The 15,446-nt window shown below is 40.7% G+C and overlaps 1 protein-coding gene across 4 annotated transcripts in view; it reads left to right on the top strand.

Annotated features, from left to right (window-relative positions):
* DENND2A (DENN domain containing 2A) overlaps positions 1–15,446 on the top strand; it is a 94,864-nt gene that overhangs the window by 54,866 nt on the left and 24,552 nt on the right. For all 4 annotated transcript variants that reach the window (XR_013536732.1, XM_072999975.2, XM_078376246.1 and 1 more), the window contains exons 5-14: positions 1,093–1,214; positions 5,480–5,677; positions 6,691–6,784; positions 7,653–7,703; positions 9,104–9,291; positions 10,135–10,244; positions 12,200–12,269; positions 13,146–13,223; positions 13,556–13,696; positions 13,829–13,977. Coding sequence is in view for 3 of the 4 variants with exons in the window: in XM_072999975.2 (XP_072856076.2) it covers positions 1,093–1,214; positions 5,480–5,677; positions 6,691–6,784; positions 7,653–7,703; positions 9,104–9,291; positions 10,135–10,244; positions 12,200–12,269; positions 13,146–13,223; positions 13,556–13,696; positions 13,829–13,977 (1,201 nt within the window). In the remaining variant the exon portion in view is untranslated. The remainder of the gene's footprint in view (positions 1–1,092; positions 1,215–5,479; positions 5,678–6,690; positions 6,785–7,652; positions 7,704–9,103; positions 9,292–10,134; positions 10,245–12,199; positions 12,270–13,145; positions 13,224–13,555; positions 13,697–13,828; positions 13,978–15,446) is intronic.

Genomic DNA, 15,446 nt, shown 5'->3' with positions numbered 1-15,446 from the left:
CTGATATGATCTCGTGGATTTATAACTTCAGGTTAACTCCACTGTAGATTGCCAGGAATTTATTCATTGTTCTCTTAGAATGTGCTGATATTGTTGGGTTCTAGTTTCCATCCACACACCATAAGCTGTGCCAGTAAGGGCTGGTTAGAGTTGGAAGGACGATAAGATACACTTCTTTCCTAAGAAAACTGGGCACTAATTTCTGACTGAATCAGAAGTGTTCTGGGAGAGTGCATGCATGGATCCTGGAAGGAGATAGTTTTGGTACTGATAAACTACTTGTTAGAATGAAAAAGATGTAAATAATTGTTTTCCAGGGTCCCAATGCATGTGAAAAGGCTCTCCCACAGTATACTATTGCTCTCCCTCTTCTTTTCCATTGTGAAGTGATGGAGAGAGGAAGACCAGAATACTCCTTTTATTGTGAGAGCTTTATGCACAACATTAATGTTCCCTCTTAATTCTCTATTCAGTGTTTCGCTTTTTACCTTTTCCTCTGTTCAACTTTCCTCTGCTTCTCTCTTCATGCAACCCAGCCAGGATGCTTCCACTGGCTGCTGACGCTCAGGTAGGGTAGGTACTTTAAAAAGAACTGCTCTTGCCTCTGTCCGTTGAACATCTGCTTGGTGCATGTGAATTAAACAGATGGTTTCTTTGGATCCAAAGTTTAAATGATGAGTAAAGTGTCACCTTCTTTGCAACATGCAAAACCAGTGTAACTATGTATCCTTAAGCAAAATCCAATTTTAGTCCCAGCTAATGTAGACCCATTGAAATGAACTCATTAGTCAATACTCATATAAATCCTGTTGATTTTACTGTGTCTACTGTAGTTGAGATTAAAATAGGATTCAGCCCTGGCAACCATAAGAAGTGGATAGAGATATGATGAGTCTTTCCCAACCTGGCGCACACCAGATGTTGACTGTAACTTGCATCATACCCAGTGTAGTCCATCATATCTGAAGGGTATCAACCTGGAGAAGACTGGACTAGACCCTGATCCAGCAAAGATAGCTCTTACATTCTTAAGACATCTAAAGGCTCCATATATGTGTTAGTTTATCTGTTGCTTTTGATATTCTCCTCCAGATCCTCCAGTAAAAGAGAATCCCTATGAAGACATTGAGACAAACAGTCGTTGCCTGGGGAAGAAATGTGTCCTGAACTTTCCAGCATCTCCTTCTTCTTCAGTTCCTGGCACACCCACAAAGGTATCCTCATATAACCATTGTAGCATGCAATTCTGGTGCCCCAAAGTTACATGTTTTGGCTGTGTTATAGAGCTAGCATGATGAGAAAGTTGGTGCCCTGCAGAGATCAAAAATTGCTAATTCACTCTCTGCTGTGGTTTCCCATCTTGGATTAACTCTACCATGGACTTAATTTCCAGCACATCAAATTTGGTTAAAAAAATTTTATTAAGAGGATAAAACTTTTAAGTCTGCTGAACTCTGATGAGTTATGAATGATGTTTTCTGGTCTCCTCTTTACTTTGGGTTTTCACTGGTAATCCTTTGGCATCCCATGGCCAAAAATATGTGGGAATGCTACATGACCATGTAGCAAGCTGCTTTTTATGTGGCTGGTTGGAAGTGGTATAGTTGCAGAGAAGAGGACCTTTGTACCTGTTCGCAGTTGACTTTGGCTGCAAATTGTCTGTGTTGACCTGGGATCTGTTTGAGGAAAATGTGGGTCTGTTAGCACTTCAGTTTTGCCCTCCACCATCCTATTTTGTTGGATGGTAGACCACTTGGCCGCTTCCTGTACCCTAATCCTAGTTCTACCTCCGTTTTGCTTTGAATTTAGGATTTTTTTTGGGGGGGGGGCTCTACAGCTGTGAGCATTCCCCAACTAGTATGGCTGTTGGCCATGCTAGCTGGGAAATGCTGCCCTTGATAGTCTAATGGTAACTTTTCTGGGCTCTGCTTTGCTTTACCCATGGGGCACGATCACTTTCTGAACTTTTAGTTACCTTTTTACCCTGCCTATCCAATAGTTTGAAAGCTGCTGATACTCTGTTCAAAAGAGAAAAATAATTTTGAATCTATTTAAAGCATTAAAGTCCCAGTGGCAAAATGGCACCTTTGTAAGGCAGTAGAGCAAATGGCCAACAGTAGAACAAAAATCGGAGGAAAGTCTGATTGGGATAAAAGTTACAATACACTAAAAGCCTGGCTGCCCTCAAACAGATGAGTTTATGAGAGGGTTGTGCATTACTGCAGCTGTGTCCTTATAAATACTTATCAAGAGGTACAGAACAAGAGGTTTTGGGTGTTTGCGTGACTATGTATGTTTGACGAACCTGGGTGGGATGTCTTAGAACACAGCATGCTAAGATGCTATGGGTGTGGAGACTGTTTTGGGTCATGAATTAATTCCTACCAGACCTGGATAATGCATAGAAGTTAAGAAAGAAAAATGCTAGTCTTCCTGGCTGCATTGATAGAGGCCACCTGTTCATTGTGGGGGAGGAAATTGGCAACCATACTCTAGTTTTCTGAAGTCTAGAGAGGAGTTTTCTTTCCGCTCACAGCAATCCTAGGCTCCTGATACCCCTCTCGCAAAAAACAGGGTTCGGATCAGAGCTGGTTGCAGGGTAACCTGACAGCTAGAAGTGTATTTTGAAGCCATGAGAGGGAAGCAAATTTTTAGATACTTACTAGTGTTTTTACTGCCAGTGACAAGGAGAGGTGTTTGCAGGATTTTTTTTACTTCTAGTGCCAAAATAATCTGGCCCACTTGGAGTAGTCTGCCACTTAATTTGAGTGTGTGTGTGTGTGTGTGTGTGTGTGTGTGTGTGTGTGTGTGTGTGTGTGTGTGTGTGTGTGAGAGAGAGAGAGAGAGAGAGAGAGAGAGAGAGAGAGAGAGAGAGAGAGAGAGAGAGAGAGAGAGAGAGATCTGCTGCTCTACCTCAGGCAGCAAAATGTTTTCGGCCATCCCTGGGTTGGATTGCGTTCCGTTTCCTCTCTTGGCAAGTACCATCCTCTTTCTCCAAGCAAAGAGCAGAGGCAGTGTGTGGCCCACTGGGGAAATTTGCTCTGGCACTCAGCTAGCTGTTACGAGCAGTGGCTCTGCTCAGCGTGCTGGACCTGAGCCCAGGAGAAGAGATGAGGAAGAACGAGAGATGGAAGCTGCCAGATGGAAATTCTGGTCTGCAAAATTAAGTAGTATTTATTGGGCATTGACTTGCCTTATGTATATTTCGATACATAGTACAGGTCCTTTCCCAGAAGGCTTGTGTTCTAAAGGAAAACAGGTCAGGAAGTGGGAATCCTTGCGCATTGAAGGTGAGGTTAAGGCAGTAACCAGGATGAGAAAATGAGATGTCATTTCTGTTGTGAGGTTTTCGAAACCAGATATCACTATGCTTTCATTTTTAACTTTTGCACATGAATGAATGGAAAGGGTGTGAGAGAGAAGATGGGGCCCAGTGGAGCAAGGAAAATAAACAAGATTCCTCATAATCTGGAATTACCGTATATACTCGAGTATAAGGCAACCCAAATGTAAGCCGAGGCACCCAATTTTGCCACAAAAACTGGGAAAACCTATTGACTCGAGTATAAGCCATGGGTGGAAAATGCAGCAACTACTGGTAAATTTCAAAAATAAAAATAGATACCAATAAAATTACATTAATTGAGGCATCAGTAGGTTAAATGTTTTTGAAGATACTGCCCTTCTGAGCTGCAAGACACACATCACTGCCTGCGGAGGGAGGACTCATACCGGATGCTGCGCTTATTAATGCTCTACTGCTGCGTAACAAGATGGAGGGAGACAGAGGATGGTGGAGGAAGGTGGGAGGAGGAAGGTGGGTACATAGAATATGCAGAAGGAGGAGGATGGGAGTGTCCTGGAAGCAGAAATGCAGTGTACTTAACCCGGGTCATCGGACCACCCACAGAGGCTACAGGCGCCCGTAGATGAGTGGGGGAGTCTGGAGAACACCCGCACTGCAGGGGAGAATATGTAATTTTGACACTGACTCAAGTACAGTGGTGCCTCGCTTGACGAGGATAATCCGTTCCAGCAAAATCGCTCTAGAACGAAATCGTTGTCAAGCGAAAGTAAAAAACCCATTGAAATGCATTGAAAACTGGTTCAATGCATTCCAATGGGCGAAATACCTCAGCAGCCAGCGAAGATCCTCCATAGGGCGGCCATTTTCCAGTGCCTGTATAGCGAGGAATCCATCCTAAAACACAGCGGGGAGCCATTTTGAAAGCCCAACAATCAGCTGTTTTGATCGTCGTTAAGTGAAAAATTGGTTCCCAAAGCAGGGAACCGATCATTGTGAAGTGATTTATCCCTATTAAAATGTTGTTTTGCGATTGCAAAAACAATCACAAAAACTTAATCGTTAAGCAATTTCCTCGTCTAACGAAGTAATCGTCAAGCGGGGCACCACTGTGTAAGCCGAGGGGGTGCTTTTTCAGCAAAAAAGTTGTGCTGAAAAACTAGGGTTATACTCGAGTATATACAGTATATACCTCTGGAATTATATACCTCATGTAGCTGCTTCGCCTTTCACATGGTAGTCTAGCAGGATAATGGGACACACTTTATTTTCCACATCATGAAAGAACTCACATTGGTTACGAAGAAGACTTGTCTGATCCTCACAGCAGAAAGAATTTTTTTACCAGAGTGACATGCAACTGACCTTCTCCTCAGTGCTTGGGGTTTTTGAAAATGAGACATTCCAGTTTCTGTAGCAGTCACCAGTATGCAGAGTGTCTTACACACTAGCCCTGTTTCATTTTTCCCAAGGCCACCGAGCAAACCATGGCACAGCCAAGATTTAAAGTTCAGGTTTCTCACATTCAATCCCAGGTCATGAATTACTGTGCCCAGTAGAACCATGAAATCATGCCAGACCTCTCAGTGGTTCTAGTGGAGAGAACCAATCACCAAATAACAGGGTTAGGGAATATGAAGCTCCATAACTAGACAAGTGGAGGGATGTTTAAACTTGCCTCTGAAGCCACTGGTAATGACCACTCACTAACAGACTACTGGACCATATAACTTCTCAGTCTGATGTGGTACGGTAGCTATTTCATTCTGTAGTACAAATGTTTGTGGTTGTTTGGCTGGTTAAGCCTTGTTGGCTTGTTTTGTTTCTATAAAGCTCCCAGACAGGGTTTGCAAATAATAAAATTTCTTTCTGTCCTGAGGATTAGACATGTCCTTTTGGTAACCACTGAGTTCTTTCATGATGTGGAAAATAAAGTGTGTCCTATTGTCCCGCTAGACCATCTTGTGAAAGGCAAAGAAACTACATAAATGTATTTAGGCTGGAGGTAGTCTGCCAAGAATTCTTGTATGTTCCTTTCTTTCCCTCACTTGGGTTTACTGTTACCACAGAAAAATGCCTTTATTGTATAGGATTATGCCTATCTTGCAAAAGATGCCACAAAGATTAAACTCTGATGTTTGAGGGTTTTTTTTATGTTCTGTTCTGCCTCTCCAGCTGCTGTCCAAGCCCATCTTCTTTCGACAAAACTCCGAACGGCGCAGTTTCAAGTTATTAGATATACGGAAATCAAATCGGGATGGGACATGTTCTCCTTCCAAAATCAGTCCTCCTTCCACTCCGAGCAGCCCCGATGATACTTTCTTCTCCTTGGGTGATCCTCAAAATGGCAAGAGAAAGAGAAAAATTCCCAAGGTGTGGAATTCTTCTCTGAAGATTGTTTGTGGGGTTGGAGCTGGGATGGGTGTAGGGCGAGAGCCAGTGTATGGAAAAAAATGTCTTCACTTGGAAGAGGTCCTAAACAGAAAATTTTGAATCCTAAGTGTGTTACTATTGAAATTGGAAGTTGGAAGTATCCAACTGTTATGGATGTGTACCTGATCACATTTTTTTTCTAAAATAAAAGATATATTTGGGCTAACTCATTTATCTGAGCTGAGGCATTTTTTCATTCATACATATCAAGTTAAGTTAGAGTTTTGGTGAACTCTAGCTTTTTGTGAAAGAGTTACGTGCTGGTACCTACAGCCATTTCTCTGCTGCTTTTATCTTCCTTTCCAGCATTACTGCTAGCATCTCCTTATATTATTGCCTAATTGATTTTTGTGTTGTCTGGTCGCTGTTCCTTTAACAAATCAGAATTACAGATCAGCTTTCCAACTTGCTTTGAGATTCCTGACTTGCTTAGATTTGTTTTTGAGAGCTAAAAAAACTGAGCTAGTTGTGGGAGCAAAAAACCTGAAATGCATGGTTTAGCCCAAATACTTTGAAAAGGTGGGCCAGTTCATACCACTGTTTTCCTTTATCTCTGTGAGAAACTGGGTCCTGCACTCTTCCACTTGTCCTAGCCATGCACATCCCTGCAAGTCCAATCAGTATTGTTATGGTGTGGATCTGACTGTATAGAAATGAGAATTAAAATACCTCTATGTTAATTGTACTTTCCACATTACCTATACAGTATGTGTCTTGTTAGCTTTGTTTACATTTTGTGATGCTTTTCTCAGATGCAGAATTTTGGGAGAGTCCTAACAAGAAAGAAAAAGAAAGAAGGAACAGGCTGTAGGAAAATAAATGATGAACAGTAGCGGGGAGGAAATAAAAGTGTAATGCATTTATACTGGGCCAAGGAGCCATCCATAATGTTTGATTCTCTTCACTTATGGAAGGAAAAAAAAGACTAACTTTCCCTTTCTCATATTGAACAGCTGGTGTTGAAAATCAATGCTGTGTATGAGGCACGAAGAGGGAAGAAGAGACTCAAGAGGTTATCACAGTCCACAGAGAACAGCTCAGGAAGAGGTAAAGAAAATGTGATACTGTAGGAGCCATGCAGATCTCAAATGACTTTGGGGAAATGTTTATGAAGTGTGTCTGTCTGTGTCTTCAGTTAAAACTGGGCTGCAAATGATTCTTAGTTTTTCTTTGGTATTGTCCTACGTTAAAGAGCCGATTGATTGATTGATTGATTGATTGATTGATTCGTTTATTTATTTATTTATTTATTTATTTATTTATTTATTTATTTATTTATTTATTTATTTGAAATTTTTTTAAATCTGCCCCAGCTAGTGGCCAGGCCACTGCTCTGGGCAGTTAAAATATACAAACCTACTGGAGAGTTACTCCCATCCCTCGAACATCTTGATTGCTATTTTCTACACATTTTCTAGTTCAGCAATATTGTTTTCAGGAGAGGTCATCAGAAACATGAACAGTATTCAAGATGTCCACATCATGGATTAATATAATGCACTATGATACTGGTACTTTTATTTGTGTCACGGATTTGTTTTTCTTTTTGTACAGCGGCAGCATAATTTATTTATTAAGACCAGAAGAGATCTCTTTAATAACTGCCAGGAATCAACGATATATGGCTGCTGCCCAATCCATCCTCCCCATGATGTTTAATACCCCTTGTACCCTGAAGCTATTGTAATGTGTATTTCTCCATTACTGCCTTCTGCTGTTATGGACATGGAGGAGGAGGAGGAGAGAATACATCTTGGAATATTTTTGGGACACAAGGTGATTCGTGCTGCCTGGACCCATGGCCTACTCATTGAGGAACCTGGGAAGAATACTAGAGCTTTTCCTGTTGCCTAGAATACCATTTTGAAAAAGAAAATTAATGCTTCTTTTCTCATCTTTCTTTGTTCTATGCCAGTTATAGATGAAAACAGTGAATCAGACAGCGACACTGAAGAGAAGCTGAATGGTAAGAAAAAGGAATGGTGAAAATAGCCAGTGAGAAAGTATGTTAATATTCGGGGGGGGGGGGGCGGGGGAATGAATTTATGAGGTACAGAAGTGTTGCCCTAAAAATGAAAAGTACTTTTTAAAAAGTGCTTCAAAGGTTGCTGAGAAAGTGAATGTACATGTAAAAACTGCAGTCTGGAAGATAGTTTACATTACAATTACAAAATAATCAGCTTGTTTTGGAACACAGCTACTGATAAGTAACTCATTCATTCAGTGTGCCTGTTTTTGAGAGAAAGTATTTGATTCTTGAACCAAAAGTTCTGGGTATGAAGACCAATTTGCACCTGCCTTGTCTCTTATTTCACTGCCCCCACCTTTAGCCAAACACACCAGGATCAATTTTGGGCCTGCATACACATTCAAATATTTTTAAAGTTAACTATTCTTTTACTCAATGTGAAATGATGCACTCAAGAATGCCAGTTGACACAGAAACATGATCTGTGTGACCAGTGTGTGGTGCAGTCATATGCGTGTTTTTTCTGTGAGACTATGTGGTGTACTACTTAAATATTGGATTAGCATTGGGAAGTTGCAGGTTTTGGTGCCCCACCCAGCCATGAAATTCAGTAGATGAGTTTAGGACTGTCACATACTCTCAACCTGAGCCTACCTCACAGAGTTGTTGTGACAATAATGTGGGGAAAAGAAGGTAACATGAGGAGAAAGAGCCTTGCACACTTTGAAGAAAAAAGGTGCAATTAAGATGTAACTAAGGAATAAAATATGAACTAAATAAGCAAGGCCTCCTGTGTTCAATAGGACTTACTCATTGGTTAGCTGTGTTTAAGATTGCAGTTAAAATTGATAGAAATATGATTTTGCCGTAATAGTTTGCATTTTGAATTGGTTTATCCCCCTCCCCTCCCATTTTCCTAGATAAAACATGAGGTCTACCAACACATACCAGTAGGGTGGGAAAGTTACATTTGGGTGATATCTGTATTTAATGTACCTATACTGTTGAATAATATGTAGAGTTTATGCATTTATTAATGGTATCATTATCCTTTATCAGCATAGGCAAATATTTTTAATAGTCTCTATTTTCATTTTTGTGAAGTTATGTGGAGCCGTGCAGTTTAAGAAGCACAACTTCTGACATTCTTTGGTTCTCCTAGCAAAAGAGGAGGGAGAAGAGTTTCCCTTAACGTTATATTTTATCTTAACCTTCTGTATAATGTCTTGTTGCAATTTTCTGTCATGATTAGAAAGTATGTTTTGCCTGGTCATAGCTCAAAGTAATACCAGAACATTTAGATCATGATGGTTTTGACAGAAAGAGAACAGCAGCCACTCTGGGAATATTGGGCAAAATAGTAATATAAGATTGACGGTTTGCCTGTCCGTGTATAGCTCACAGCCAGCGTCTGGTTCATGTGAAGTCTCGCCTGAAACAAGCTCCCAGATACCAAACCCTGGAACGGGATCTGATTGAGTACCAGGAGAGGCAGCTCTTTGAATACTTTGTGGTGGTGTCCCTGCACAAGAAGCAAGCTTGCGCTCCTTATGTCCCTGAAGTCACTCAGCAGTTTCCATTGAAGGTAGGGCGTGCCGTGGAAGGGTCTACATGGGTTATTGTAAACTTGAGTTCCTGGTTGATCAGGCAAACTAAAAGGCTTTTTGGCCCCCTAAGGAGACTTAGGGAAGGGCTTGCTTCAGGCATCTGGGTAGAAATACATGAGTGTGGTAGTGTGTGAGCCGGTGGTCTCTGTATATGCTGATGGTTCCCCTGGAGATTCAGTCCCAGTTACTCAATTTAAAGCAGAGGATGGGCAACCTCAGAGACTGAGACCCATTTTGTCTTTGCAGGATCCATTGTGGACTTCTGTGGCCACCTCATGCTAGCCCACTGTCAAATTCCAGAGGCAGCATGGAAAGGCTTGCTATAAGAGCTGTTTCCATTTTGCGGCTGAATGTTGGTGGTCTGATTTGCTATTGTATTTCAGGGGTGTCTAGGATGCTTGCAAAAATTTAGAGACATGTGTCGCCCATAGCTTGGTAAAGGTTGCCTTTTCCAGTCTTAAAGGATTGGGTGGCATTGGATGGGAAAGATCTCTTCCTGAGATAGTAGAAAGCCTCTGCTGCTTGGTACAGACAACAATGGGTTAAGCAGATAAACTGGTTGACCTAACTTAGTGCAGTTCGGTGTTCTCAGATAACTAAAGATGTCTCCAAGCAAACTGGTATCATCCCCAATGGTGTGGAAGTATGTGAAGGTCCAGTGAGCTCGGCTAACAGCTGTGTTAATGCTTTCCAGGCAGAAGCTCAGTCTCTGTCATCACCTCTCCGTTGAATGGGAGGTGGGTGGGTGCAAGGATCACTTCAAGCTATTTCACTTGCACCTGACTAATCAGAAACATTCTCTTCTCTCCTCACTGCTCCAGCTTGAACGTTCTTTCAAATTCATGAGGGAGGCGGAAGACCAACTGAAAGCCATTCCCCAGTTTTGCTTCCCTGATGCAAAAGATTGGACGCCTGTTTGCCAATTTGCCAGGCAAGTGAAGTGGCCGTTTCTTTTTCTCCTCTCCACCACTTGCTGCGAAAATACTTGATGAGGTCTTGTTTCTTATCAGGACACCCTGTCTCCACACAGTGAATCAGCTTTACAAGGAAATTTCAAACCCTGTGATCTTGCTTTCAGCGCAAGAACACAAAAGCGAACACTTATTTTGGTGCAGTTTTTGTGGAATTTTGCAAAAATAGGTCTAGTTATTTTTTTTCTTTTGCAAGGCTAAGTATGTGCACAGAGAAAGCAGAAAAAGTGTCTGCTGAGAGAGATTCAAATAGCCTATCCGGTGCTTCTGCTTGTAATAATCCTGTTTTTTCCCTAGGAGCTGAAGGCAGCTAATACTTTTCCTCCTTTGAAACATAATATTTCTCTGCTGCTGAGTCCATCCAAATTGATAGATTTTAGAATTCGAAGATATCCAGCTAATTGGAATACTATATCTTAGTCTAATTTTTCAGGAAAGCCTGCCAAGCCTTTTTCTGCACCTCTCACCAGCTCATTTCAGGAAACGTGTGCTGCAAATGTAATCAATGAAATGAGTGAACATTCCTGTGAGTCTTAACCTTTCTTAAGCTGTTAGATAAACTGTCAGCATAAAAAAAATAGGTTCTCAACTTAATGTCAGCAACAGGGCATCTTTGCAGCATCTCTGCATTTTCACACTCCAAAATTTTAATTTTTGTTTTTTTAACCTACTTCCCATCTTAATTTTTTTAAAAAAAACAATATCAGGGCCAGAAGAGGATGTGAGGGAGCTTTCCCCTTTTAAACTCATTACTTGGGGTGCAATCAGATGGACATTTGTCCCATATTTTTTCTGGGTTGGGGACAGGCTGGTTTACTCTCTTTTCTGGCAAACATACAGTGCCATTGTAAATCAGCCTGGTTGATGCTGACCTGCACCTATTTGGGTCTTTTTTTTGGTTCCAGCATGTGTGAGCACCGGCCTTAAACCAAAGTAGATGACTTGCTGGATTTTTGGTGTAGCTGCTTAATGATCTTGAGAAACAGAAAGCTTCCTTTCCACTTGTCTTTGCAGGGCAAGGGAGAGGAAGTTTTGTATTTCTTTTTCATTGTTGGTAATGTATCAGCTACGTATGGTTTGAAAGTGTTTTTTTTTAATTCTGTCAAAGCATTACTAGTACACTGTATTTTTTAAACAGTAATTAAAATTAAATTGAAAGTTTCATCTCCCCCTACAAAAGTAAGTGGGGAAAAAATTCCCTTTATCAAGATTGTTATGCTGTTCCACCAAAGGGTGAAGTGACCAGCCAGACACTTAACAATCTTGAGAAATGAGAAGCTTCCTTTCCACTTGATTGTGTTAAACAGTGTCGTTTGAAGTACAGTGTGATTCATCCTTGCATGTGGACACTGTTTAACATGATCAAGACCAATCCAGGCCAGGATAATTCAGCCATCTAGTGTCACCCTCAGTTAACAAAACCGCACTGTAATAAACTTTATTGTATATAATCACAGCATTAAACCCATTTTAAAAAATTATTAAACATGCCAATTAGTCTGGTTGGCCACATCATGGCCCTTTAGCCCAACTTCCTTGGGATTGTGGCCCTTTGGCTACAGAAAGAAGAATGTTCCTTGGCCCTGCTGAGACTCATCCTCGTCTAATCTGATCATAGGATTATTATTGGCAGAAAGAGAGGAGGAAGAGTCACTTGTGCTGCACTGATCCACTTGTAGGAAAAATAAGGTAACCATATAATAAATATATAAAACATATGGAGATGCCTGTTGCCCTCTACCTTTTAATTTAGAGGAACATTCACATTTACTTTTCTCCTCTTGCACTCTGAACTGATATTGTCTTAGAGATTTTTGGGCTTCACTGTTCTCCTTGTAGGTATGTTGGTAAAACCTTGTCAAAGTAGAGTTTGTTTTTCACTTTGCAGGCTCTCTCTTGCCTTTCTCTCTTTCAGTGAGACTTTCTCCTTCGTCTTGACTAGTGAAGATGGCAGCCGGAGATTTGGATATTGCAGAAGGCTACTGGTAACTAGCTGCTTGTGCTTCTTTCTGAGTCCTTTTCAGTGTTGACAGTACCAGGCTAGATGGACAAACATCTTTTCCTTCTCATCTCCTGTAAACACTATGAGATGTAGAAGTATTAAAAATAAAGCAGGAAGGAGTTTAAAAAATCAGCAGATGTGTGGGACATATTCATCAAATAGCAGTTCTCCGTTCCTCAGGGAAATCAGCCAACCTGGGCACGTTATGATTTATCCAAGCATCAAAAATGACTCTTTGCTTTTGTTGCTCAGTACATCATTTTAGACATATTAAGATGGAAATTTGTAGAAGCAGTTATTGCATATATTTTTCATAGACCTTTTTTTAATGCTAGCTTTATGGATATCTGGCTGGATAGCTCAGTGGTTTAGGTATCTGGCTACAGAGCTAGAGGTTGGGAATTCAATTCCCCACTGTGCCTTCAGAGAGAAGAGCCAGCCTATGTGGCCTTGGGTGAGCTGCACAGTCCCAGAGCACACACCCCCAAAAAAAGGGAATGCCAAACCACTTATGAGTATTCTGTTCCTGGAAAACCCTGAAAAGGGTTGCCATACATCAAATGACTTAATAGCACATGATTATTTTTTATTTATGGATTTCATTATGGTACTTCAACTTTCTTTCTGCGGACAGATCTAACCATCAGTTTCTTAGTAGTTGTCCTAACTGAAGTAATTTAGTTAAGAAATAATAACAGTTTAGAAAATTCAAGTAACATTTTTGTACCTTATGCATTTAAGGAGATAGGTTGCAGAAAACTGTCTGGAGTCCAATATAGGTTCCCCAGCTTGTTTTTCTTCTTCTTGTTAATTACTGTTTATTTGTGTGGGTGTGTCTTTTGTCTGTCTCTCTTGAAAGCCCAGTGGGAAAGGGAAGCGTCTTCCTGAAGTTTACTGCATTGTGAGCCGCCTTGGATGTTTCAACCTCTTTTCTAAGGTGAGGCAGATGGCTGTTATTCATCAGAAGGATGGGATATTTTAAGTGGGGAAAATGATTCAGACAGAAGCAGTTAGATTCCCCCTTCCATCACTGCTCCACCATTGATGTTGTCGTTCTGTTCCAAATCAAAGATTATTAGGAGGAGATCAGAGTTTGAGAAAGTAACTCCTCCCCACCCCTGGAACTCCCAGAATCCTTACTATCTGAGGGATCATGGGAGTTGTACTACAGAAAAGAACTTTATTTCAAGCTCTGATGGACACTTCTGTATAAAACAGGTATTTCTCAGAACTTCTTACGTTTATGTCTTTGTTTCTCTCCTTTTTTAGATCTTGGATGAGGTTGAGAAAAGGCGTGGCATTTCCCCTGCCTTGGTACAACCCCTTATGAGGAGTGTTATGGAAGCTCCATTTCCAGCACTGGGCCGGACCATCACTATCAAGAACTTCTTGCCTGGCTCTGGGACAGAAGTAAGTTCAAAACTGGAATGAGAGGATATTGCCATGATAGCTCAAAGGAAGTGGAAGTGGTTCCGGAAAACAACACTTGAATTAAAATTTTGGGAGTTTGAGGCATCTAAGCCATGTTATTTACTCTTTCAGGTAATTGAGTTGCGTCGACCACTTGACTCTAGGCTGGAACATGTTGATTTTGAGTCCCTGTTTTCCTCACTCAGCATCCGGCACTTAAGTAGAGTCTTTGCTTCCCTACTGCTGGAGAGAAGGGTGATCTTTATAGCAGACAAGCTGAGGTACCCATGTTTAGCTTCTTATTCCTATGCCTTGCCTTGCCGAGAAAATAGATTGTCTACTCTGACCTGATCTGTTGATTCATTTGTTCTCACTCTTTCTCCTCCCCCCTTTTTAGGGCTTGGGTGTAGGGATGGGAAAAAATGGGGCATGGGATAAATGGGGTGAAAATCAACATAAACATTTTAGAATACTCATTATAATCTGTTATATGTTCCCAGTAAAGCTTAGATATGATATACATTGTATTTCTAAATTGATCATAGGTCTTCTATTATCAAATATTAATTTGCATTCTATTTCTGAGCCAGTTATAAAATTTATGCCAATAGTCCTCATGGTTCATCTTTCTTGTCGAATCTCACCATTCTGATAATTTATCCATTTCCATCGTGTCCAGATTTTTTGCTATTAACTTGTCTTGTGATGGATTATCCCAGTCTTTCCAATGTTTAGAAAAGATAATTCTTGCAGCTATCAAGATATGGATGGCTAAAAAAAGGTTTCATTGGTTCTATTGAGTCCAGAATTATGTTTAGAAGAAAGAATGTGGGGGTTACAGTTAACGGACTCTCTAGAACCTCTTGCAAAAGCATTTCAACCCTTTTCCAGTATTTTTGAACTTTCCCGCATAACCACCACATGTGACAGAAAGAACCTTCTTTTTGTTTACAACTCCAACAGAAATTTGAAATTTTTGCATTCATTTTGGCTAGTTTTGTGGGAGTTATATACCATCTATAGAACACTATACAGTATACAGTGGTGCCTCGCTTAACGACGTTAATTTGTTCCAGCGAAATCGCTGTAGAGCGAAAACGTAAAGCGAAAATAAAAAACCATTGAAACACATTAAAACCCAATTAATGCGTTCCAGTGGGCTAAAAACTCACCATCCAGTGAAGATCCTCCATACGACGGCCATTTTCGGTGCCTGTATAGCGAAGAATCCATCCCTAAGCACAGCGGGGAGCCATTTTGAGCACCCGTTGGCCATTTTAAAAACCCGACAATCAGCTGTTTTGATTGTTGTAATGTGAAGAATCGGTTCCCGAAGCAAGGAACCGATCTTCGCAAAGCGAAAAAAACCTATTTAGACATACATTTTGCGATTGCAATTGCAATTGCAAAAACATCGTCATGAAGCGGATTCGTTGTAATGTGGGATAATCGTTAAGTGGGGCACGACTATATGTATACATGCATATATATACGTATACATATACATGTATACACACACACACACACACACACACACACACACACACACACACATACATACATACATACATACATACATACATACATACATACATACATACATACATACATACATACATACATACATACATGTAAATAAAGAGGAATGCTCGTTTTTTTATTTTTCATTTTTCATTTTCAGTTTGCTACTGTAGTACAAGTGCATGAATAAACATAACCAAGCCTGTACTGAGCAAATAGTCAAATTTGG

This window comes from Pogona vitticeps, chromosome 5, assembly GCF_051106095.1.
Source record: "Pogona vitticeps strain Pit_001003342236 chromosome 5, PviZW2.1, whole genome shotgun sequence".
In the NCBI taxonomy this organism is placed as follows: Eukaryota; Metazoa; Chordata; class Lepidosauria; order Squamata; family Agamidae; genus Pogona; species Pogona vitticeps.
Note: the sequence above shows the minus strand (reverse complement) of the source record. Positions and strands in the feature narration are given on the sequence as shown.